General features: G+C 49.2%; 1 protein-coding gene across 1 annotated transcript; it reads right to left on the reverse strand.

Annotated features, from left to right (window-relative positions):
* Window positions 1–384: 384 nt before the first annotated feature.
* CD9 (CD9 molecule) lies at window positions 385–20,970 on the reverse strand. Its single transcript, XM_063308368.1, has 7 exons — window positions 20,715–20,970; window positions 10,056–10,158; window positions 6,917–7,014; window positions 5,702–5,776; window positions 4,757–4,849; window positions 1,739–3,358; window positions 385–771 (listed from the first exon to the last, which is right to left on the reverse strand). The coding sequence occupies exons 1-6, from the start codon at window positions 20,778–20,780 to the stop codon at window positions 3,077–3,079; spliced, it is 717 nt and encodes a 238-aa protein (XP_063164438.1). The 5' UTR covers window positions 20,781–20,970; the 3' UTR covers window positions 385–771; window positions 1,739–3,076.
* Window positions 20,971–25,638: the final 4,668 nt, after the last annotated feature.

A 25,638-nucleotide genomic window follows, 5' to 3' on the forward strand; every position in this document is an offset into this window, starting at 1 on the left:
TGAAGTTCAAACATCAGGAAATTACCAAAGTGAGGAAACACCGCTATATAGACCAGTGTTTCTCAGCCTTGGCAACTTGGAGAAGTATGGACTTCAAGTCCCAGAATTCCCCAGCCAGCCATGCACAGATCATGGGTTTGGTTCTAACCACTGTCTAAGTAATTCTAGTAAGCCACAGATGCACCTGTTACTTGAGTAGCCCATAACATTTCCATCCACTACATTTATCCCCAAAGTAAGCAGGTGGATAAGGGCCAAGCTCAAGAATTTGAAGTCATCCATAGTTATCCTGATAGAATTTGCAGGATGCTCCCCTGAAAAACTAGCCCAGCCAATGGGTTAGAATTGGGACGCCGAAAAAGAAATGGATTTGTTTTAAAAAAATGTGGTCTTAAATCTTTATTAAGTATGAAAATTTCTCCAACATAAATTACATCCCAGTTTTAAGCTTAAAGAAAGCAAGGCATCAATTTAGAGACAAAAACTTTATATACAAGTAGCTGGGCTTTAGCTTTACAAATATAGTATCTTTTCAAGAGTAGATTTCTTTTAAGATTTATACACTTACAGAGCAAAAAATTAAGAACATCCAAACTAAATAAGGCCTGTAAAAATGAAATATATACTTTTAGAAATGCCATTTAAAATGCTAAGTTAATAATTGGAGATTCTTTGGATGAGGAGATGGGACTCTCCAAAATGGCTTCAGACCATTTCTCGGTTTCTTCTGATTGCACAGCAAAGAATCATGCTGAAAATCATACCAAAAACCTGAAAAAGGAATAAAGTAATATTTTGTAGAATTCTTCACAAGTTGTAAGACCAACCAGGGAGTTTATCTGCTTTTCTAAACGCCTGAAATGTTTGTTAGTCAACATTCAGTGGCCAGTTCAGGGCTTTAGGACTTACTCCTTACAAGTTTAAATCTCTACACAGCTCTTTTGCAAACTCTACTGCAGTATTTCCCAACCCTGGCCACTTTAAGGTGTGTGGACCCCAACTCCCAGAATTCCCCAGCCAGCATGACACATGGTAAAAAAAAATAAAGCTAGGAGGTATAGTATTCTGTGCTAATGGGAGAACCTTGCAGTGTGGATGCTTTAGTGTTCACGATTCATTCTCTCTTGAAAACTGCTCATATCACCGTGCCAATGCCCTGAGCCACTGTTCGCATTGGCTCAGAAAGGAGCAACTGGCTTATTGAGCGCTGTCCTTCAAACGGTCTACAATCCAGGGCAAAGATGAAGCCCAAATCCTGACCCTTCATCGAACTGGCACATTGCCTCTTGCAATCTAGGCCAGTGTTTCTCAACCTTCTCAACTTTAAGATGAGTGGACTTCAACTCCCAGAATTCCCCAGCCAGTCCACTCATCTTAAAGTTGAGAAGGTTGAGAAACACTGCTCTAGGCTATGGAGATTACTGACAAGGACCATAACATGTTGAAAGTTGATACAGATATTTAAAGAATATTGCAAACCCATTAATGCTCAAGTAGCCCTAAAACCCATGGATATTTTTATTTATTTATTATTCAAATTTTGTTACTGCCCATCTCCCCCAAGAGATGGGTGGTAAACCTGGGTTTAAACTTCCACAAACCATATGAGGAAGGCATGGTTCACATCATCAACTGAAGCTTGCAGCCTTCCAGTTGGCCAACTGAAATATTTTGTAAAAGAAATGTCATATTCATCATCAAATCAGAACCCAAATGCTGTACAACCATCCTAACTTACCATCACCACAGCAACCCCAATGCCAACAGCTCCAATCACATTCAACTTGGTTTTGAAGAATTCTTCAATAGATTTAGGGCATGGCTGGAAGAGAAAGGAACTGTATTCTTTGATTTTGTTGCACACTAGGACTAAATATTTCAGAAAACATTTTTGTAATACCATTGCTAGGAGTTCCATATTCTGGCCACCCCCATTTTTAAAAATGTTTTCCATTGGCCAACTACTATGATTAATAAAAAGCTCTTCCACAGCACACTGTTCAAGAATTTCCCTTATTTCTGGAGGAGACGTGTTAAATGCACTGCACAATTTATTTGCCCACCAAGTAACACAGCAAGTTCTGCAGGGACATTCAGCCACAGCTCCACACTCCCTCCAGGACCAAGGAAGAGACTTCTGGATTCTGCCCGAGTTCAGCACCATACGGCATGCACTGGCTGGGTGACTGCGGCCAGAATAGTTCGCAGATGTGGCCACAGAACCCCGAAGTTGGAGAGGGCCCTTCAAACTATGGTTCCCCTCCTCCTGCCCAGAGGAATCCAAATTAAAGCTTCCCAAACAAATGGCTGGGCATCCTCTGCTGGAGCCTAGCACTTCTCTGGTCATTGGTTCAAACTGTTTTTACTGCTAGGTTTTCCCCCCTAATATTCAGTAGGAATCTGCTTTTTAAATCAGTTATTCTGGTCCTGCATTCTGGACAGAGAAAGAAAGAGGGAGGGAGGGAGGGAGGGAGGGGTCTTGACCTTCTTCTACGTGGCATCCTTTCAAGCATCCCACTATCCCCCCATGGTCAACTTTTGTAGGCAAAGCATTCCCAGCGCCTTCAGTCTCTCTCCAGAGGACCTGCGTGGGAGCCTGTCCCAGTTCCCCGAATCCTTTGGAAGTGCAGTGCCCGAGCAGACCAGGCGGGGTCTGGCCAAACCAGAATTAAGTGGAATATGGAACATTTCACTGGTCCCCCACCCCTCTTTCGCCCTCCTGGACTGGGCTTTGAAACAAAACTTCCAACCGCATATCCAGAGGGGAGGACCGGCCCCTCCCACCCCGTCCCCAGCTGTCTCAGCTCTGAGGGTCGCCATCCCACGTGACAACGAACTTTGCAGGGGAAGCTGCCTTTGGAATGGACGGATGATTTTTTGTTGCCACTTGTGGGAAGGAGGAAGTTCAATCTTCCTCCCCCCGTTTTGAATCCCCACTTTTCGGTTCTTACAAATTGCAGTCAATCTTTCATTCACCGCCGCCATCACCCCTCCCCTGCAGACACAAAGACCGCTGTAGCTCTGGGAAATACGAGATTCGGCACCCACGAGATTTGGCTTCTCTGGGAACTTCCGGCTAACCTGATACTACCCCTGGGAATACTCTGCTTCCGTAAAGAAATCTAAGGACAATGCAAAAGAGTCCCCTTTCAGGAGAGATGGGTGGCAATAGAAATCTGGAAAACAAACAAACGAGGACAATGGACAGGGCGATAACCAGGCCCAGGCGGAAGAGATCATTGTACCCACAAGTCAAAATACAAATTATACATCTCGGCCCAATACATGCCTCTCGGGTTGCAGGGCAGGTATCCTGATATTCAGGCTCTATAGTGCCCGAAGGACCACAGCAGTTCACCTACGGCCAAAAGAAACACAAGAGCTGTTTTTCCAGAAATGGCTGGGGAGAATCAGGACGCCCAGGGAGAACAGATACGACGTTGCTTTTAATCCCCCACCCGTCAAACACGCCTGCAGCGGTGTGAATGTGCATCTCCCCACTCGTCCGTAATGCACTGATGCCAGGTGGGCCCCCCCCCCTTTTTTCTTTTTTCTCTGCCACAACGTATCTTCTAAATGCTGGCCTTCTTCAAGCCAGCGGCCCTTGCCAGCAGGTCCGAAGGGCAGTGCCACTCTTTATTGCACCATTCAGCGCAGCTCTTGCAGGGATTGAAAGACACGCGTAGTTGCAGGGACATCAGTCATGGGAGAAGAAGGGACGGGAGCACTCCTCCTCGCAATATACAAAATCCCCCCTCCCGCCTACCCCATCGTGACACAGGCTTGTGGCGGGATGAACCCTGTAACCAGCCGGTGGGAAACGAAGCTCCAGTGAATTTGCTGATCTCCTCACTGAACTTCCTTTCTCCCAGGAGAAACTCAGTGGGTGCTTGAGAGCTCCCAGTGTGGGGCGGGTGCTATGAGAGTCTCCCAGCAGGGCCCCGTCCCACGGCCTCGCTCAGAAAGACTTGTCCTGCGGGGACGTGGGAGGACTGCCAGAGGAAGCTGTTCACTGCGGAGAGGTGAACTTGCAGTGTGTCATGAGTGAGGATGGCGAGCAGGGGGCTCCCATCCAGACTGTTAAGCGCATGCGTAGCACTGAGGAATTGGTCAGCCATTCAAAGAGACAGAGATCGGGACCGCCTTAACCCTTGGGGGTTATATGTCTGGGTTTTCCCACGCTTCTTCAGTTTGTTAGGATTCCTGTTAAGTACTAGCAATAAATATTAGAGATCAGTTCCTTGTCTCAGCGTGTTTCCTGGCAGTTGGGACACAGTGGAGACCCTCTGAGATTTAAGAGGAGGAAGAGGAGGCCTGTCTCAGAGGCCACCCGAGATACTGGGCCATAGCCCACCTCCGCAAAGCTCCTTCCAATCGTGCTGCTCTGAAGACTCCGGCACCCACTTCTCATTAGCCGTGCTCGCCCTCGCTGGCTTGGTGACCCACTCTGGCCGCAGAAAGCCCTTCTCTCCTCCAGCCGGACTCCAAACAGCGTCTTAAGCCTAATGCCAATGTGAATGCTAATTACAGCGGTCTTAAACAACTCAACATGTCCAGAAAGAGGACAATGTAAGGAGCAGTGAAGGAGAGAAGCGAGCCCTCTCTCTTCGTTATGGCCAAGAGCTGGGTCTTCATAAAACCACAAAGGGGTGACGCATCTTGATAACGTTGGAGACAGGCCTTCCTCTGAAGGCGTTCTCTAAGAAATGCCCTGCCCAAAGTTAAAAGCAAAGACACAAATCAAATATAGACTTACTGTGTGCTGAAAGGCTTTCAGAGTGTTTCTCACACTTGGTTCCTTTCTTTTATCATATAAGGATTGATAGAAGTTCTGTATTTCATCAATGACCTGAACAAAACAGAAGATAATGGTTCATCCCAATCATGCCAGGTAGGGGGCCCCTTTTCTTTCCAGGCTGGCTCAAGAAGTCACAAACGCCCCTTCCCCTTTATCATGAGATCTTGCCTGCTAGATAGTGTGTGCTTAGATCTTCATACAGGATTAAAACAAGAAAAGCATGATAAGAAATTATATCCTGCAAGTTGCAGGAAGCCAGCTTTGAGTGATTAAGAGTTAAGGCCAGTTCAAGTTGAGGTTATATCTGCATCTCAAATCATGGTCCATCTACCAGAGAGGATGCAGCTTTACTTCTAGAATTTCCCCCTGCAAATGAAAAGGACAGTGACCAGGACAGCTAGCTAGCTAGCTAGCTAACTCCACCTGGTTTGTCAGCAAAGCCATTCCTGGAGAAGTCGGGCCTAGTTTGGAATACTTGAACCAACCACAGTGGGCGATGTTTGAGGGGTTCAGGACAGCAGCTGAATCTCCCAATGTTCCATCTGGTGAAGATTGTGGCCAAAAGGTTTTGGCTTAAAGGTGGGGATGAAAACCTCTGAGATCAGAGGATGGAACAGGTGTGATACAGCTGTGCGAGAGTTCTAATGCTAGCACTTAAACCTTCTCCCTTCCTCATCCCCCAGCCCGCAATAACTCTTGACACTGTCAGGAGAAAAGTATTTATTTTTGGCTTCCTTGATTCAATAAAATGATGACACTGTGCAAGCAATAATAGTACAACTGGTCTGGTCAATTTTAGATGTCTGTCTTTAGAGTTTAGTTGCCAACAGTTTGAACTGTATTTCTACTGAGAATATGCTGCAAAAATTCTGAAGCCTCAGTATCTGAAAGAAATGCTCCTACCTTGGAGTCCTTTGAAAATCCCCAGATGGCAGCTGCTACTTCAAGAGCAAAAATCACGAGAAGGAAGGTGAAAAACTACGGAAGAACAAGAAAGACCGAGAGACATTCGTAGTCAGGTCATGAACAAACCCTTTGGACAAATGCAGAGCTATTGCTTAACTATCCACAGTTCACAGTGTGGATTGACACTGAAGGCTCTTTGTGTGTTTTGTCTCAGCTACGTAAACACGGGCTTCATGGATGAGGTGGATCACTTTCGTAGGGTAGGCAGATGGGCTGAAAGTAAGTATTTGGGCACATATGGTTATTGATAACATCACCGTTTCCTTTTTATACAGCTCTTCCTTCCAGGGATGTTCAGAGCAGGGTGCAAAACAGGCTAACCACCATCTCCTGTGAGAACAGTTTGGTAAAAGCCATTGACCAAAACAAGGTCCTTTAAACTCAGCACATCTGTGAGAGCCTTGGAAGGCAGTAAAATCGCAACCATTCACCTGGTTGAGGACAGAGCTGAGCTGCGCAGCTGGCCCTCCTGCCACCTAGGATGCCCCACTGTTTGGGGGCCCTTTCAGGAGCGCCCCATGTCGCAGTCTAGGGCACCCAAGCTCACATCAGCTTTCTAGTGAGCTTGAATGGGGAGGGGATCTTCTATTTTCCTGCTGGGATTGGGGGCCACAGTCTGTTCGGCCACATCGCACACGTCTTCAGAGCTCCTGGGTTTGCTGTGGTCCTTTGGAGGATGAGGAGTTACTAAAACTCCTCTTAAAGGCCACACTGGTGAAAAATAAAGACAGAAAAGCTTCAGCTTTGTCTTTTTCAGTTTTTGTCTTTTTCCCAAGCAGGGCAAACCTAGTCCGGTTTCCCCAAATCTCACTCTGGATCTGAGCCTCAACACTGGACTGTCTCTAAAATGATCTGGGCCAGATCAGACCATCAGCTTGCTGCTGACAAGCACTGAGATGTTATGAAAATAGGAATCAGTTCTGTGGTGCAAACAAAATCCTAACACGCATCATCCACTGTATTTGGAGCCTATCTGGGCATGCATAATGAATGAAACATCCTTCCGCGGCTCTATTTTTAGACTGGAAAAAAGCGAAAGCTCAGGCAAAGAAACGGCCCAACTTTAAGGCAGCATCTCACCCTGGTGTGTGTGTATGTCTGTGTGTGTGTGTGTGTGTGTGTGTGTGTGTGTGTGTGTGTGTGAAGACTTACCAAGCCAAGCATGCACTGCGACTCCTGGATTGCTCCGCAGCACCCCAAGAAGCCCACCAGCATTATGAGGGCACCGGCTCCAATCAGAATGTAAACACCTGGGTTGAAGAAGGAAAAAGGAGGAAATCCTCAGGCTGAATAAAAGTTCTGTGTTCCACGGAAGCTGCTAAGGCCCTTTCTCCTTTGGGCACCGTCAGCTAAAGCGAGGGGAGCCTCCTCTGTCTCCCTCCCCATGCAGATGCCCCCGAAGGCTGACCCCCCATTCCGATCTCGTCAGGAGGGAAGGCCTGGTCCTTCCGTCTGCCTTTCCAAGCCACTCCCCATCTCATCTCTTCTGACTTCCTCTGCTCCAGGCTAAGAAGTCCCAATTATTGCTCCATTCAAGGGAGCAGACATGTCTGGGGAGAAAAGTCAGCAGCAAAAGGGGATGTCTTGGAGGCAGAGCTTGCAGGAGGCCCCAGAAGCAAGAAACCGAAGGAAGTTATATAATTGCAGTTGCCTGGGATGGACAGTTTACACTGGGGGGCGGTGTGTGTGTGTGTCTTTAGAATTTAGGTGTGCTTTTTTTGTTTGAGTTTTTAGTTCTGCTTAATTGGATTTTTACTTTTTTGATTGTTTTTTCCTAGGGTCCCCCCCCCCCCCGTGTTTTTTTCCTAGTTCAGTCCCCCCACCCCCCAGTGTATAGTTCCTTATATAATAGGTTAGGTTTCTTTTTTCAAGTATACAGTTTTGTATACATTAGTAATATAGTTACCTTGTTACAATAATGTGGTTAGTTTATACAACCCACTACAAACTTGTAACCAAGGTTTTTTTTTAAGAAATACAAACTCATATCCAGGTTTTCCTAAAGAAATGTGAATTGTAACCTTTACATTACATTGCATTAGTAAGATTCTACTGATGTGGAAGCAATGTACTTAGGTGGGTGTGGCTCTGCCTAGCAAGGAAAGATGACCAGTAGTGGTTTTCAGAAGACTGAAGGCCTGCGGCCCCTGTCCTGGCCATTGTCCGTGTCTTGACAGTGTTGGCACCACTGGCTGCAATCTTTCCTTGTCCCCCAGCCCCACTTGGGTGGCCCTTTGATTCCAACTGCAGTCCCAGCAAAATTCACTGCGCAGTACTATGGTTTTATTTTAAATGTCTTTCCTAATGATTGCAGGATGGAAATAGCCTTTTCTTAACGGCAGCCACACATCTGTTTTGCAGCCATTATGTGGACTTACCAGGCCCTACCAGGATAAAGAGTACTAACGTCGCAGCCTTAGCCATTTTCCCCTTCCACCCCCCCACTCCCCACCCTGCCCTCAAAACTGGCTACACTGTTTTTCCATAAAAGAAGCCGAGGAGGGTTGCTTGCAACGCAATAGAAAGCTTTATCAGTTAACGGCCGTCTGTTTTGCAAGAATTCTTTTGTTATATTTACTAAAGCACTTCCTGGTTGACTTCAAAGGAATATTGAGTATTAGGGCCAGGCCAGGCATGCCTTAAAAATGGTTCAGGAGACCTCACACAAACTGCGTACTTGGAAAAAAAAGTTTTTGCCTCTTCTTTTGAGGACCCAACTCATGAAAACTGATGCTTATCCCTGCCCCTTTTTTTCCAAGCTCACACAGAAGCCTGAAAAAGGACAAAAGGTTCTAACCGATAGTTTTGCTGGTGTCTTGAGACCTTTTCAAAGAGAACACCACCCTCATTAAGTGTCTATGATATTTGCAAGACATTTTCTTGCATTAAAACTGGTCGGTATTCCAATTATCAGCTTTGTATTTATCAAAGATTTTTTAAAAAATGGAACAACAGTCCTGGAATGTTCTAAACTTTTAAAAGGAATTCTACAACCCCAAAGCAAAAAACCCTGGCTTCTCCAAGGGAAAAATGTTGCTAGCCTGGGATGTCAAGATTTTTAAACTACTGGTTTTAAAAAAACTCAGCCTAAACTAAAATTTTGGCCACTGGTAGCTGGACCAGGGCTGCAGAAATCCAATGTCAGTAATAGTTCTCTGTATCTTTTTGCAACTGTATCCTATGCCTGGATCTCCAGGCATAGGATCTACCTATACCAAATTCCCCAGAATTAAAATTATAGGTTTTTAATTTTATAGGGGATTCATTTCCAGAACATGACTAGAGGAACTGTATGGCTGTGTTGTGTAAATTCATGAGCATGACCCAAGGGCTGATGTGACATACATCACAGCCTTTCATAAACTATTTAATGCCCATAACAGGCTGAACATCCATTTACCTGGATCAGGCCACACTAACAGAATGGCAAGGCTTACTCAGTTTCCCTAAAGGGTTTCATACTGTTTGTTCAAGAAAACAACAACTGAGTAACTTCAAAGATTGACATGTTTTGCTAGTTACTGACTGCTCCTCCTCCTGATCACATTACATCCTGTTATCTTTTGTACGGCTGGGGAGCTTACAGCCAACCTTGTGGCTGCCACCAGCCCTCAACTCAGAGTCATTCTCCTTCCCCAACACACCTCAGGAGCCACCCCAAAGTCTTCCCAGGATGAAGCTGGGGAAAGGTTGGTATTCCTGGGGTTAAACTTTCCTCATTTTTCCAACTGATGAATGCTGTAAGGAATGCGGCCACTGAGGTGGGGCCTTTAAGAAGGGCAAAATCATGGCTTAAGCTCTGTGGAAGCTAAAGACACATGTTTTTAAAAAACAAACCCCTGTGAAAAGGTATATACTGGTGCGTTTTGTTGGTGCATCTGGGAATATTCTGGGACTGCAAACATGGGGTTGGTGGAAGTGAGCAGAGGAAGGACAACAAGAGATTACGGCCAGTGTGATGGAGTGTGCTTGACTGGCCTGTACTTGAGGCAGTCCCAGCTTTGAACCAAAGGATCTGCCGCTATAATCTCTAGTGAATCTTGGAAAGGAAAAGGAATGGCCGATGTTTAACCCTCAGTCTACGTGGCTAGCTTTGCTCTGATCTAGCATAACTTAACAGGAACCAAAACTGAACTCTCGAGATACGTTATTTAATTTTCAGCCCTTTCTACACCAGAAACTCCTTATTATGTTAAGAGTATAGTCTGCATCCTCCAAGTATTTATATGTATTAAGATATACCAAAGTGGTCACTTTTGTGTACAAACCTGAGCCACTCTTGATGATTTACCTGTATAGAATGTTGTATCATTGTGCTCCGAGTTGAAGATTTCCCTGGTCTGTGTATCAAACCGAAGCCATAGTCCAATTCCGAGGACGGCTGTGCCAGCCAGCTGCAGAGAAGGAAAGAGAAGTATCCCAATGGTTGATGTTCCCCATTCAGGGTAGGCATCGAGTCAACTTTGTTCAGCCCGCCCTGCCCAGTTCCCCTTGACTTTTGGTTCCGGGCATGAGCCTCCATGGTCTTTGAAGAGAGTTCTTCAGAACAAGGTCTTCAGAAGCTGCTACAGGCATCACAGGGAGGAAACTGTGGCCCCCAAACTGCAAACTGATGGCAAGAGGAGCTCTGCAGGTGCTCTCAGATTGTATGGATTGATCAGACATGACCATGAAGGATGGACCTAACCCAGCTTCCTCCTCCAGCTCTCACAAACATTGATCTGCACAACGCAGAGGCAGCTGAAGTGACTAACCGACACACCCAAAGCATCATCTTCCCTCTTGCAGCCCAGAATCACACCCCCATTCAGGAGCGGAGAGTAAAAATGGTAGGAAGGAAGATGGTTAGCAGTGCCGGAATACTGGAATGAATCCAATCAAGCCCCAGTTAAGGGGTCCCCCGCTGTAGCAGTGGAGGCAATAAAAGGTGCTTATTGTACTGCGTCTGCAAAAGGAGCCGGCGTGACGCTCCTTCCCCAAAGAGGATTCAAAGGGGGGACCACAATGGCTGATGGCTCAGCGGAGGAACCTGCATCACTCCTGGTGGACAAAATGCATTGCACCTGCCTCAGCTCCTATTCCTATTTCAGGGACTTGTCAGGATGACGTAACTTTGGCAAATCCTGTCATTTGGGATTCTCTTCAGCTTCTCAGGAATGCGGTGAGGCCTCTGGAGGGCTGAGAGCGACTATGTTTACCTAAGCTTGGCTCCAGGAGTTCTGGTGGGTGACTGAATTTACAAAGGAAAAACAGACACCAATGTGGGCCCATTTCCACATCTGTCAAACATTCAGCCAGGTCGCATCCTAAAAGTGACGGCCTGATGGTTGACAGAGTTTCTGCAGTTACCTGGGAATGGCACCCCAACACCTGGTTTTGTAATGCCTGTACCCAGCTCAGCTGTGGTCCAACAGGGATCACAAAGATTCAGCCTCAGGAGTCGTGTGACATTTTTCCATTAGTGGGAATTTTTGCTGCTTGGATTCTGAGCCCTCCTGCAGTTTTCACAGTTTTAAGTCAATTTCACAATTTCCTTCCTGTTCATCTTCCCAGCCTGGGTAAGCAATGAGGCCAAAGTCTTGCCTGATCATCCACTGCCCGAAGTACGTCATTGTTTCCATATCCCCCCTCCATGCAGATTTCTGCACTGCAGTCTGGAGCCACAGTCACAATCATTGGGAAAGCGCATGACGGTACCACAATGGGTCACGCCATCATTGCAGCTTTCAAAAGAAGAAGAATGCCGAAGTAAATCCAAGTAATAACAAGCTGTGGAAACACGATTCATTGTGTTCAGCGAGGCTTACTTCCAGATATCACTATTAATGTGATGCTGGCATTTATATCCTGCCTTTAAGCAGAGTGGGTGGGGGAGGGGGGGTCCTCCCTTAATTTTACCCCCTTCCCCACCAGCCCCAAACACAACAAGACTTTGAGAGGTGGGTGGACTGAAAGAGGCTGCTGAAATCTCCCAGTGGGCTTGGCCATTGAGTGGGCCTTTAATCAGAGTCTCTCCAACCCACTCCCTGGCTCCGCAGAGACGCAGGGGCACGTTGGAGATCCAAGAGAATCAGGGCCCCACAATAAAAGAGCCGGCATGGATGGGAGCAAAAGCCAGTCAGAAAATAGCTGTGGCACGTAGAGGAGGAGGACAAAAAAGAAAGCTCTGCAGAACAGGGCAATGCAGACCATGAATTAACCACTGTCATGAACAAGGAAGAGCATAGAGGAACACAAAAGAGCTTTCAGGAAATTTGGATTATGCTGGTGGAGCAACGTAGGCTGGAGTGCGAGTGGCCAAAAATAAACAATAATTAAAATTAAGTTTAGACTTGGAAAACAACACAGCAGCGTACGAGTACTCCCTCACCCTAAGAAAAATGGACCTTCTCCCGGGACCTCTGATACTGACAGAGAGCAGCATGAGATGGAGGGATGAGCCGGGGTGGGCACTTCTGCACAATTTCAGAGGTTCCCTAACAACACACAATGCCCACACATTCAAGTGGTGTGATGCATCCATCCTATGTAGAGACAGATGCGGAGGCGTTCCTTGGTTTAAACACAACCACAGTTTACAAACATGCACATACACACTTACTATGGGGCATTGTGTGAAGCTGGATTTCCAAGATAAGTGACATGTTCCTCAAAAGCCACTTTCTACAACTCAGGTAATCTCTGGATGTTTGGTCACAGCTCCCACCATCGCAAGCCATCATGGCCTTACTAGCCAGAGTCAGTGGGACTTTTAGCCCATCAACCAGAATCATCCAGTCAGCCTTTCTGTGGTCCATTCAATAAACCCAAGTTAAACCATGGCTCAACATTTAGATGTCTATTTGGTAGCCGCCCACCTGATGTGCTTCATATGCAGGTTTTTTTCATAACAACCGTTGGGTTCCGACTCCCATGATTCCCAGCCACCATAGCTAGACAAGTCTTAGGCAAGTCTGTCTCAGTCCTAACAAATGCAGCACAGAGGGTAATAATGAGGGTTTACCTTATGACTGTTTGAGGTTCAACATCAATTCCCATAATCTCCAGTTAGATCCCATTTTCTCTCATGCACACACAAAGCCCAGCTCACATCTAAGTGTGTAAAGTCCATGGCCAAAGTCAGTGTGCTTGAAGCCCATGTGCACTTCGTTCTCCTTTGTACACATGAACTCAGCCACCGCAGACAAGGGGAGTGGGTGTCAAACCAGTCCATCTGATAAAGGCAGCCGCACAATGTGGCAATAGGCCCCGCCCCTTTAGGGTGTGCCTTGCGACATTACATGTGCACCCTAAGGGAGGGACTACCAGTGCCACACTGCTTTTGTCTTTTTGAGCTGTGAATGCCATGAATGAAATCCATGCACCCTCTACTGTCCCAAACCCATCCAGGCTGGGCCCATAGATGCTGCCAAGCTTGGCCATCATCGCTCTGTGGGTGGTGCCATGGGGTTCATTCAGTAAGCCAAGATTAAAACCAACAACATGTAGCACACTGCACAACCACACCCACAAAACACAGTCCCTTCTCCACTTCCCTCACCCTCCTCCTAGTTTATTCAATGCTTTTCTGGAACTGAAGGGTGAATCCCAGAAGGACAATCACAGCAGGGCAGGCGAAAGCCCGTCACTCCCTCATCTGCTCAGGCACACACCAGCCAGCCACCCACGAAGTGCGTGGAGCCTCTGTCAGCCAAAGCAGCACCAAAGGGGTGTTCCGGTCTTAAACCCAGGCACGTACACATGTATGTGCGCACATGCATGCTTTAGCACCATGGAGAACAAAGGCAGGGAGGTGGTTTTTTCCCACCTGAACAGATCATGTAAGCTGGAGAAAAAAATGGGGTTTTGTATGGAGAAGGTTTAATTTGCGATTTGCAGGAGGAATTGTATATTTCAATCCGTAAGAAGCCAAGGGAGATGGCTTGTGAATTCAGAGGCAATACATATTCCTTTTCCAAAATTCTAATTTGTTTGCCTGCTGTTCAGCTGTCAAAATCCCAGTAGGGAATGGCTGAGAAACAGTCAGGGCAGAAGCATCCTTTTTCTAGTCAGACGTTTCATTCATGACCTGTAAAATCTGGAGCATGGAGGTGTCGGGGGGGGGGGGGCAGGAGGAGGAACGCACGCAACCTGCAGGGCCTCCCCGCGGGCCAAGCCCTGCGGATGGAACTGGGAACTCCCTTGCAGGGAGGGTGTGGACGAGGCTCCTGAGCGGAACCTAGCAGCAAGGAGGCGCAGCAGGCTGGGGAGAGACTGTTCTCTGAGACAAAAGGCCTGGCTGCTCGGCCCTTCCCGGCTAGTGACAAACCGAGAATGGTGGGGTGGGGGCAAAAGCAGAGAAAACCAGAGACCCCATTTCTACCCCCTGGAATTGGCTCCCCCTTCGCAGCCTGCATCTCCTGCGGGACAACAGGCCCAGGGCCCCCCCTCTTTCAAGGAATGCATCGCTTACAGCCTTTGAGTGCCTTATGTGGCTGTCTCAACTGCTCTCCAAAACCAGTCAGAAATATTTTGAATTGTTCCAGAATTCCGCCCCCCACCCCCAAAACAACCCTGTCTCCAAAGTTACAGTTCTATCAACATATTTATACTTGCACTGAAAGGCAAACATTCCACATTCAGAGCATCCTGTAATCATCTCTTTCGGGCAGCCTGAGTGAAGGAATTGTTGGTTTTGCTCACCCAGAAAAAAAAAAAATCCCCGTCTATTTGTGAAGTTATGAGACGCCAAATCCTGATTTTAATCAGCCGATTAACAGAGGGCAAACATTACAGCCCAGGCCAGCTCAGCAGCAGAACCTGTTCCCAACAAGTGCCAGCAGGCTGAAGAAGAACGTTCAGCAAACAGAAGGGTGCTCTGTAAGAAACTCTTTGTCTGTGTGAACCGACATGTGGCTGCTCTCTTTGGGGTTACAGAAAATGAAGCATGTAAGTGATTAACTGCACAGAGGTGGGGGGATGGAGGGGGACAGGAACAGGGACTGACAGAGGGAAGATGAAGGGCCCAGGATCCAAAGCATTCAAACACCGGAGTGAAAGAGAGGAGATGGCAGGATGGCATTTTTGAGTCAGCGTACCCAGCTTGGATCTCTGTAAAAAACAATGAATGCAGCCTGAAGAATTTACCAGCAGAGAATATTGTATCTTCTGATAAGGCTGAAAGGTTATTGCAGTTTTGAGTTGCGATCAATAACGGGAGTTGGAAGATTTCTCCGCAGAAAATACTCTCTTTTTAAAACGAATGCTTTTGCAGAATTAAATAATGAAGGGGTGTGAAAGCAAACCATGCAGTTTCGAAGTTGCCATTAACCTTTTCCAGATAATTACTTCAGGGCAGCATCAAACAAACAGCTCTTTGGCACTGTTAACAATTTTTAATAGCATGAGAAATGTATTCCATCTTGATAATCACGTCTTAGAATATTGATAAGTCATGTTTAGCAGATCATTTTTAAATCATTAAATTAAAAACCAAAACACATCTAATTGTCCCAACATCCCGGGGAACAATTTGATTTATTTATACAGCATGTAAAATCAGCATGTACAACAATTGTAAAACTTTGCTGATTAAGTGTAAGTCACTCTTTCTCAACCTTGGGAACTTTAAGATGCTTGGATTTCAACTTCTAGGATTCTCCAGCCAGGGTTGCTGGCTGGGGAATTCTGGGAGTTGAATTCCACACATCTTAAAGTCGCCAAGGTTGAGAAACACTGGGTTAGAGGAACAGTTTAAGATCCTAATCAATTAAGCCACCAAGTTTCCCCCAAATCTATACCACACTTTGCTGCTTTATTAAACAAACCTGTTGTTTTATTAAAAATGAAGACATTTAGTATTTTAAATCATATGTCTGACTGAAGATAGAGCTGGGTATAGGGCCAAAGGTCAATGTTACTGGGCACCTGCTAAGGGGAGCCTCCCTTTGATTATTTTGCTATGGTGCTTGGTTGCCATGTTACATCTTGCACCTTATATTTATATGAGAGCCACTCTGGTGTGGCTTTACAGGCACCAGGCTAGAAACTTGGAGATGGTGAGTTCCAGTCCCACCTTGGGCACAAAGCCAGCTGGGGGACCTTGGGCCAGCCCCTCTTGCTAAGCCCCAGGAAGGAGGCAATGGCAAACCAATTCTGAAAAACCTTGCCAAGAAAACTGCAGGGACTTGTCTAGGCAGTCTCTGAGAATTGGACATGAATTGAATGGATTAAATTCATAAAAAATTCCCTTCTCACCCCTATGTGTGGTATGTGTCTCCCTCAACCTCGGGTCCCCCACCAGAGGCCTGGGAGTTTGAGGGTTCTGTGCAGGATCTTGGCTGTTCCTAGCACTGCTCTCTTCTGGACAGAGAGCTCTGATGTTGCTCCTGGAATCCACTGGAGCCACTCTCCCAGCTTGGGGGTCACAGCCCCAAGTGCCCCTCCCACCCCTGGGACCCCTTTGGCCTTCACTTTCCACATCCTCTCTAGCTCCTCCTTCAGGCCCTGGTCCTTCTCCAGCTTCCCATACTCCTTCTTCCTGATGTTGCTGTCACTTGGCACCGCTACATCTATCACCACCGCTGTCCTCTGGTCCTTGTCTACTACCACAATGTCCAGTTGATTGGCCAGTACCTGCCTGTCCATGTGGATCTGGAAGTCCCACAGGATCTTAGTCCTGTCATTCTCCACAACCTCCTGTGGAATCTCCCATCTGGACTTGGGAGGGTCTAGCCCACAGTCTGCACCTTGGGTCCTGTCTAGTGTGGTAGACCCCTGCTTCTATGGATCTGATGCTTAGTGCCTGTTCTTGTGCTGCTATGATCAGTGCCTCTGTCTTTTAGTATATATAGTGAAAGTGAAGACCAAAGTGGTCCCAGGGGTGCGAGGGGCACTTGGGGCTGTGACCCCCAAGCTGGGATAGTGGCTCCAACAGATCCCAGGAGCCACATCAGAGCTGCAGAAGAGTGCAGTGCTAGGAACAGCTGAGATCCTGTGCAGAACCCTCAAACTTCCAGGCCTCTGGCAGGGGACCTGAGGTTGAGGAAGACACATACCACCCATATGGGTGAGAAGGTAATTTTTTTTTGGTATATATTTTAATGCTACGAGGTTTTTTTTTGGTTGTTTTTTGCTATTGTATACCACCCAGAGCCATGTTCTCTTTCAAGCAGCCCACTTTCTCCTTCCCCTGCCTCTTCAGCAACTTTTCCAGGACTGTCCCAAGGGCCGATGAACCTGGGTGGAAGCATCTTCTGCCTTTCTTGTAATATTGTGTCCCACAGAGGAGGAGGAAAGGTTTGAGGTTCAGACAAGGCTACTGCTGAAATAGACTATCCCAAACCTGTCAATGACGGGGAAAACAATCAAGAGTGGGTCTCTCAAAGCAACCTTTCTGAGAAACTCCCAACAGGCTTTTAAAGGAACCCCCCCAATTTGGATGCAGAGAGAAGCAGAGACAGAAACGTGGCAGGCAGCCAAGGTGCCAAGCTGCCCAGTGAAATCACAACATCATGAAAGGGCCATCTCTGATCCACACCTGCTCCCAGCACCCCACTTGTTCTCTTCCTGAGATGGTGCTGCTGAAAATGGGTGGCAAAATAGCTAGGTTCCAGTGGTGTGATTATGGGCTGTTTTCCATAACTTTTGGGGACAGGGGGATCTTCAGGCTGAGAATGGCGGTAAGCCACCCAGAGGCATCCCAGGCCCATTTTCAACCTTACTCCCCACAACAAAGACCAAAATCAAGACTTAAAAGAAAAAAAAGCCTTGCATCCTATCCAAAGATCCCTGATCCCTCTGAATTTCCCCACCTTTGCACTGAATGATGCAGTCTTGCATTCTGAAGACTTCAGAAGCCTTTAAAATATGAAAAGAAGAAACAGGCCAAAACCTTCTCCATCAACAGAGGGCAACTATTTTCTGCTGAGGTCCACCTTCCCTGGGAGAATCTGCTGAGACCAACTGCCCAAGCCAGGTGGGGCTGCCCTTTCACTCTTTCTGCTACGTCTCTCCCTTTCCTCCCAGATGGAAGACAAATATGGCGTGTACCAAATGCCTGCGTGGATTATACTTGAAAACTGTTTGAGATGGGATAAAAGTAGGCCAAGGACTTCACGTGATTGTCAAAACTCATGTTGTTCAGTCTGGAGCTGGAGGTAACACTGAGCAGGCCTCCTCTAGCTATGTGGAGCCACATGGAAGCTGCAACACACCTTCAGGCAGCAAACTGGGAAAGGGGGGGGGGCTGTGTGCAGACCCCAAACTGGAGCTGCCACAACTCATGCAGCTGAAAAGAGGAGTGCTCTGTCCCATCACACTCAGCCATGCTTCCTGCTCCACCACATCTCTCTTTCCCATAAATCAGTCGTTTCCCACTCTTGCCACCAGCTGCCAGACAGGGTTCAATGTGACTATCTGGGTTTAGTTAACCACCATCACCCACTCACTAAGCCCCAGATTCTGCTCCGGTGTCTGAGTTACATTCCATTTCTTAGCAGCCTGGAAGCGGGGCAGCCCCGCCCATGCCAACAGAGGGAAGCAGAGCAGAGGGCCTGCAGAGGCAAGAATTCAGAGACGGGCGCTCTCAGGCAATCCCTGCTCTTTGCTACACCATGGAGAGGTACCTTGGCATCCGTACACGGGCCCTCTCTGCAAGTATTGGCTTATTCTGCGAAATGTATTTTGCTTCTGCTTGTCCTAGCAAGGGAGAACTCCATCGCAAATCACCAGGAGTCCAAGCTGGATGACACAGGAGATGTCATATCCGGGACCACCCACACTTGTCCAGACATAACTTAGACGAACTGCGTATAAGTTCTGTCCCTGTGTGGGATCTGCACCCTTCTCTGACAGTTTCCTGTCTCTACCTGGAGGGAGTTTCCTTCAACCAGAAAAATCACTTTGTGCACAAGTTAGGTAATCTCCTCGGCTGAGTAACTAGGGAAGTGCATAAGCAGCAGGTGCGGACAATTTCAAAGAGGGTGGAAAATTCTAGAACTTAGTTGGGGGTATCAGTGTAGCCCCAAGTTTCTCAGGACTCACAAGCTTTCAGAAAAACACATGAGCCTTAACATGCATCCAGATGCAGTAAGTACGGAACAGAATTCTCCCCAATTTTTCCTGGGCGTTCGGTTGTCATTTGGGACAGGGAGTTTGATGCAAGGGGAAATATCTTTCTGAAAGAGAGCCTCAGAGCCAAGCCAAGGGGAAACCCGATACACAATTCCATGGTACAAAGCAGAAGGTCCAACCCAGGATGTTCGGTCTGTCACTCTCACACCTAGACAAGAAAGCAGGATGCCCTTCTTCCAAGTAAGCCTCCTCACAACCATGTTCTCAAACAATTAACAACTTGAAAAGGATTCCAGTGAGGTCACCAACCCTTACTGCTACACGGGAAACCCTGGAGCCATCTGCCTCTGCTGAGGTTTCCACAATACCGAAGCCCAAAGAACAGACTCAAGTCTGTGGGTTCACACAACACACTGAATGGGCATCATAGCTAGTTCAATGAGTCAGACCATCTAGATCCATCTAGAGCAGGGTTTCTCAACTTCAACGCCCAGAATTCCCCAGCCAGCAAGCTTGGTGTTGAAGTCCACCTGAGTTGAAGTCCACAGGTCTTCGAGTTGCCAAGGCAGGGGAACCTCACTCTAGAGCACGTTCCTACGCCGGGTAACGCGCCGATTCAAGGCCATGAGCAACCCAGCCAGTCTGGCCATTCCCGGAAAAGGGGCTGGCCCTTTAGTTCCTCACCTCACCTAATCTCACCTCACCTCACCTCAGTCAACCAATCTATCTTTATTTGGGTCAGGGGCCAGCATACCGACAAGAACAAAACCAAAGCAGAAGCCTCTGACCACTGCACCGTATGGAAAGGGTCTATTTGGACTATTTTCTATGGATCGGCATAAGATCCCTTGGTTACTACGAAGCTTAAAGGGCTGGCCCCTCGCCCGGAGCGTGGTCTGTGGTGTCGGCAAGTGGGGCCAGGGGTGTCAACACCGGTCAAGACGGCAGCTGCGACTGCACAAAATTGGAAGCAATGTTCGTAAAAGAGAGGCAGGCTTCGGTGCTGAGGTTTCAACTGCCATATTGACTTTTTTGACTCCCTGCGGAAAAGTGGGCCCATTTCCCAAAGAAGCTAGGGACTACACCCCCTTCGTTATTTTTTTCCCCATTTTCTCGGAACGCCTGTGCGGTCGACGCTGGAAATGCAGATTATGCTCGAGGCTGGCATTCTTCTGCATTTTCCCCTAGGCAGGCGGTGGCAAGAGCGGGCAAGAGGGGGCCCCATAGCCCGTCGGGATCGATCCTCGTCGTTGGGGAGCTGCCCTTCGGGCGACCCTTCCCCAGGGAGCCCCCGCAGCCGCTCCCCTTCCCGCCTCGGCCAGGGTGGCGTGGCTGGGGGCAGCCCCGGGCGGCCCGGCGCCCGCTTTCCCCAGCTCAGGGCTCGGCGGCGGGCGGCGCGGCCAGCGGAGCTCGCTTCGATTTCCCTCGAACTCCGGCCGGAGCTCGCTCGAAGGGGCAGGCCCCGCTTCCGAGTCCCTCCGGCGCTTTCCGCTCCAACTCGGCCGGCCCCGCAGCGACCCCCGCCACACCCATTCCGGAGCGAGACCCCGGCCCGGCCCCTCCCCCTCGCCGCCGCCCCGGGCTCTGGCACGCGCGGCGGAGGGAGAGGCGGGCCGCTCGCCCTCCGGCCGGGGCACCTGGCGGGGCGGCGGCGGCGCGTCCAGGTGCGCGGGAGAGGCGGGCCGCTCCGCCGCGCGGAGCCCGGGCGGCACGGCGCTTTCCGGCCGGTCGGCCCTTCCCGCGCGCCTCCTCCCCAACGGGACGCCTCTGGCCCTCTGCACTCGCTCCGAGGCCCCCTCCCCGCCCCAGTCCCCTCGAGCCGGAGGAGGGTCCCTCGCCCGGGCCGAGCGCCCGCGGCCCCCGCTGCCCACCCGGCCGGCCGCGCCTGTCCGCCTACCCAGAAGATGAAGTTGAAGACGAAGAGCAGGTACTTGATGCACTTGGTGCCTCCTTTGACCGGCATCGCGCCGGCGGGCGAGGGGGCAGGCGGCGGGCGCGGGCGAGGGCGAGGGCAAGAAGCGGCTTCCCGACGGCAGCGCTGGCCCAGGCGAGGCGGCGGCGGCTTCGCTGCTCGGCGGGACGGAGGACTTTGAGCCGGCGACTCTCGACCGCAGGCGCTCCCGCCCAGCCGCTCCCTCGCTCGGCACTTCCCGGAGTTGAGTCTGGCCCCGCTCCGCCGCCGCCGCCGCCGCCCCACCTTGCCCTGCCCCGCCTTGCGCTGCGCTGCGCTCCCTCCCCCGGGGAGCCACACCCTCGGCCCGGCCCGGGAAGGGGGCCAAGCGCGCGCGCCCGGGCGAGTTCCCCGCGCCCTCGCCAGCCGCCTCCGCGGGAGACGCGCCCATGGCTTGGGAGGCCCTTCGCCGGCCCGGGGCTGCTGGTACGGGGGGGGGGGGGGCGGGCGGCGTCAGAACCCCATCGGCTATTTAGGGACGGCTTGGCTCCGAATTCATTTGGAAGCAGATGTTGGAAACCTCTCCCGAGCCCTGTTCCTCTTTTGCACCGAGGCTGGGGAGTAAGAGCGGGTCCTCGGCATGGTCTTGCCCCGGGGGCGGGGGGGGGGGGCGGGTGGCTGCCAGCCCAGGCCCAGCAGCAGCAGCAGCGCTTCCCCACCCGGTCGGGCTCAGCCCCATGGCCCGGCTTGGCAGTCCTGGCCCTGCATGGTCCGGCTTGGCAGTCCTGGCCCTGCACCCAGGATGGATGGATGGCCAGGGGAGGGCATCCGTTAGGGCGTGTCCCCCCTTGCCTCCTGGAATTAAAGCAGGGCACAAAGCATCTTTCTGTCCGATGGAGCACAGGTCTCCCAGCCCTGGTCCACCCGGCCCTGGCCTTTGGGAGGATCCCAGCAGGGGAGAGTAAGCTGGAGCTCCAGGGGGGTCGGGAGGCCCTGGGAGCTGGCGCAGACCCTCATCTGCCCTGGGCAGCAGCAGAGCCCCCCTACAGAGGAGTCACTGAGGTCGGTGGCCTGTCTCGCCCCAGGGAAGGCCTGGGCCAGGAGCAGAGTGGCAGGAGCCTCACACAGTCTGCAGTGGGGCAGGCCAGCTTCCCCCACCCTGACCCTCCTGCAGTGGTGGGCCCTAGGAAGGTCTCAGGATAAGGAGAGGGGTCCTGCAGGAGTCCGGAGCCTCAAAACTGCAGGAGCCCCAGTAGTGGGCAAAGTGCGCTAAGAATCACGATGCACCACCGGGGAAGCACCACCTGTGCACCTGAGGCAGCAGCAGCCAGCCTTCCGGGAACTTAAGACCACAACGTGGATCTTGGCTCCTCCGGGTGCTCAAAGCGTGCTGTCCTGTCCACCTTCATTTGTCTGTTTTCAAGGCTAAATGTGTCCAGTTCCCTAGATCGGCTGGTGGACATTCTTCTAAAAAAAAAAGAAATAGGTTTAATGGAGCATCTGGGCTGTACAAGCATCCTTACCCCCATAAGCATCCTGAATGGCAATTGGGGCTGGCGTTTCCCAGGGTGGGTGACTTTTGAATCTCAGCCAGGGCGATCACCAGCCATTGCTCCACAGCGCCACGTGGAGGAGCCGTGTGGACAGTGCCACAGTATGGCCCCATTTTGGATGCACATTAAGGGCACTCTGTAAGGTGGAGTTATTCTGACGCGGGATGGGAAGAAAGCATGCCAAAGTGGCTGTGAGGATGAGTCCTCCATCTCTTCTTGCAGGGTTGGTTGCACACACCTCAAGTTTTCTGAATCACTCTTGAAGTGTGGTGCCCTGAATGGGATACGTAATATTTGAGGAATGGTCTGACCAATGTAGAATGGACTGGAACAATAACTTCCCCTGATTTGGAAGTTGCTGTTCCTTGATGCTTCTGCAGATGCATTTTAAATTGCATTTGCCTGCTGACTCATATTCCATCTGCGACCATTTACATCATTTTGAACTTTGCTCTTGTCTTATAGGACATTAGCAATCCTGTTCAGTTATGCATCCTTCCACTTCTTCACCCATGTCATTAATGAAACTGTAGAATAATTCAGGGCCCAGAACTGAATCTTGTGCCTCCCCTTGATTCTTCCCTCCAGATCAGTGAGGAACTCTTGAAGAACGCTCCTTGATCACAGTCAAGGGATCTGTTTGAGCAACTATAAACAGCCCTTCCCAATTCCTCAAGTTGCACTGTGACGTGTCATCTGAAAATACAGACATGGACCTCTGCAGGGAGTCAAGGACAACACACATTATCACGATGCCATCGCTTACTCAAACAATATGAATTTTGTAATAGTATGGGAATCTCCAGGTTAGATCCTGCACAGCTATAGATCCTGATTGGTACCACAGAATACCACTGTTTTTAGGATAACTTAGAGCACTGCTTCCTCATATCTTGTCCCTTCAAGCATCTTTACTACCTGATAATAACCCTGATGAAAATTGTTGGCTTCTTGTTCATCAGTCTGGAGAATAAACAGAGCATCAGTAAACCTCACACTTGGATAAGGGACAAGAGGTTCAATCCAGCGGAGACTGTGATGGTGCTGGTCCATAGAGATTCAGTTCATGCATGGAATGGGGTGGGACAGTCTGAGTCCCCTGAGAGAGCGGGTCTCTGGAAGTGATTCTTGTTCCTCAGCTATCCCTGGAGACACAGGTGGTGCCTAGGGTAAGGAGTGCATCCGCGCAGGTGGTGCGGATGGCTGGACTGTTCCTGAGGTGGTCATATCTCATCTAGCATACTCTTGAAGATTATATGAAAGTTGCAATTGATACAAAATAGGGATAAGTATAGACTGAACAAGAAAACAGGATTCCATGAAACCCCTTTGGAAAGATCTGCCTTGATTGCCAGTTACGCTCCAGGCACAATTTTAGGTGTTGCTGTTACTGTCCGAAGTCCTAGGTGGCCTACAGCCCGATCTGTGAGATCATCTGGCCATCCTGAAGATGCTCCCCTTTAAGGGGACTGTCTACAGGCTCTGGAAAGCACAGCCCCTGGAGTTGTAGGTGGCCTGCTTGTCCTGCCTTCAGAATCTCTTTCACCAGGCCATTATCTGTCGGAGATGTTGTTATTCATGTTCCATCTTTGCATTTTTTAAACCGTTAACTACATTAAGTGTCCATTGGGAGCCAAACGGCAGCAGATAAATCAAGTAAGTCAGCAATGCTACCTTTCTTGTGGCTAAAGAACTTCCTTCATGATCCATTTGATCGAGAAATCTTCTCCAAGTACCCAAGTTTGCACTTTGGCTGGCTCTCACTTCACATGGCCCTGGAATATGTCATTTTTTCCTGCTAGTTGGACTGGTTTGGCAGCCTTACTCTGCACTAGAAAAGATGAGGAAGGCCTATCCTGTTTACGGTGCAAGACTAATTCTATTCAGTGGTGTTTAAACATGGAAAAGGGCACCTATACAACAGCAACCCTGGAGGAATTATCTGCTGTTTGCTTGTTTGGGCCCTTGCATGCAAAGGAACCGTGAGCAAGACTACTTGGAATTCTGGGTTAGCAGTGAATTAGCAACATACCCTGATGGCTCCTGCTTGTGGGCTAAAAAATCCAGCTGCTCCTGTGGGTCATCTATTCTGTCTTATGAATGGTGAATATCCAACCAGGACACCTCCCAAATTATAAAAGGTTTTAAACTTCATGCGCTGTTGCACTGAAATTATTAATGAAGATCCAGGACTACTGCTACATTCTCTGGAAGTAAATCATCCAGTTACTAGCACAAGCATTTTCATTCCAAATCAGAGTATTATCTACAAAATAACCTTGTTATCCCAACTCAGGTTGCTTGGGTCTACCAAGGACAGTTAGAGAATCCTAGAGTGGCAGAGCTGGAAGGGACCTTGGAGATGATCCAGTTCAGTCCCCTGTCCAGGTGGGACTCCACACTACGTCATCCCTACAGATGGCCATCCACTCGCTGTTTAAACATCCCCAGCGAAGAAGAGTTCACCACCTCTTGAGGGATCTGCCCCATTGTGAAGCCACTTCCTCTGTTAGGAATTTCTTCTTGCTGTCCAGCCAGCCCCTTAGTAATTGAAGCCCACTGTTTTTGCCCTGTCTTCTGGAATGGTGCTGAACAGTTCTGTCCTCCACGTGACGACTCTTCAGATACTTAAAGACAACTATTGTGCCTCCCCACAGTCTTTTCTTCCACTAGGTAAACGTACTTCCAACCTTCTCAGTTTCCCGTTTTTTATGGGCAGCTGCATCATATAGTTGCCTCGTGTTCAGCGTATGACCCACCAAGACATCTAGATCCTTCTCACATGTGCCCCTGCCCTACATGGTCTCTCCTGTTCTATACTCACACCTATGACTTTTCCTAGCCAAATGTAGGACTTGACATTTGTGTTTGTTGAAATTCATCTTGCTGGTCTGAGCCCTTTGTCCCAGCTTATCAAGATCCCCCTTGATGCTGTCCTCTAAGGTCTCGCCTATCTTAGTATCACCTGCAAAGCTAATAACTGTGTTTTCTAACCCTTCATCCAAGTCATTTATTTCCTTGAATGGAGCCCTGCAAGATGTCACTCAACACTTTCTTGGACTGAAGCCACTGAATTACACTTCTGGGGCACAATTGCTCTGTTGCCATCTAATGGTAGCTTAGTCCAGCCCATACGTTTCTGTCTTCTCTACTAGCCTTTTGTAGGAAGATTTGTCAAATACTTTACTCAGGTCGGGGTCTGTGGCATTTCAGTGGTCTGCTAAACTGGTTGCTCCTAAGCTGTTTACTTACTCCTCTATGCAAATGGTGTTTGCCCACCAAATCCACTCAGTGAAGTAACCGTCAGCACCATCTTTTCTGGTGGGTAGGGATTGTCCCAGCCCATTGCCCTACACTCAGGTGTGTGTATTTGCCAT

This window comes from Candoia aspera, chromosome 7, assembly GCF_035149785.1.
Source record: "Candoia aspera isolate rCanAsp1 chromosome 7, rCanAsp1.hap2, whole genome shotgun sequence".
Taxonomy (NCBI): domain Eukaryota; kingdom Metazoa; phylum Chordata; class Lepidosauria; order Squamata; family Boidae; genus Candoia; species Candoia aspera.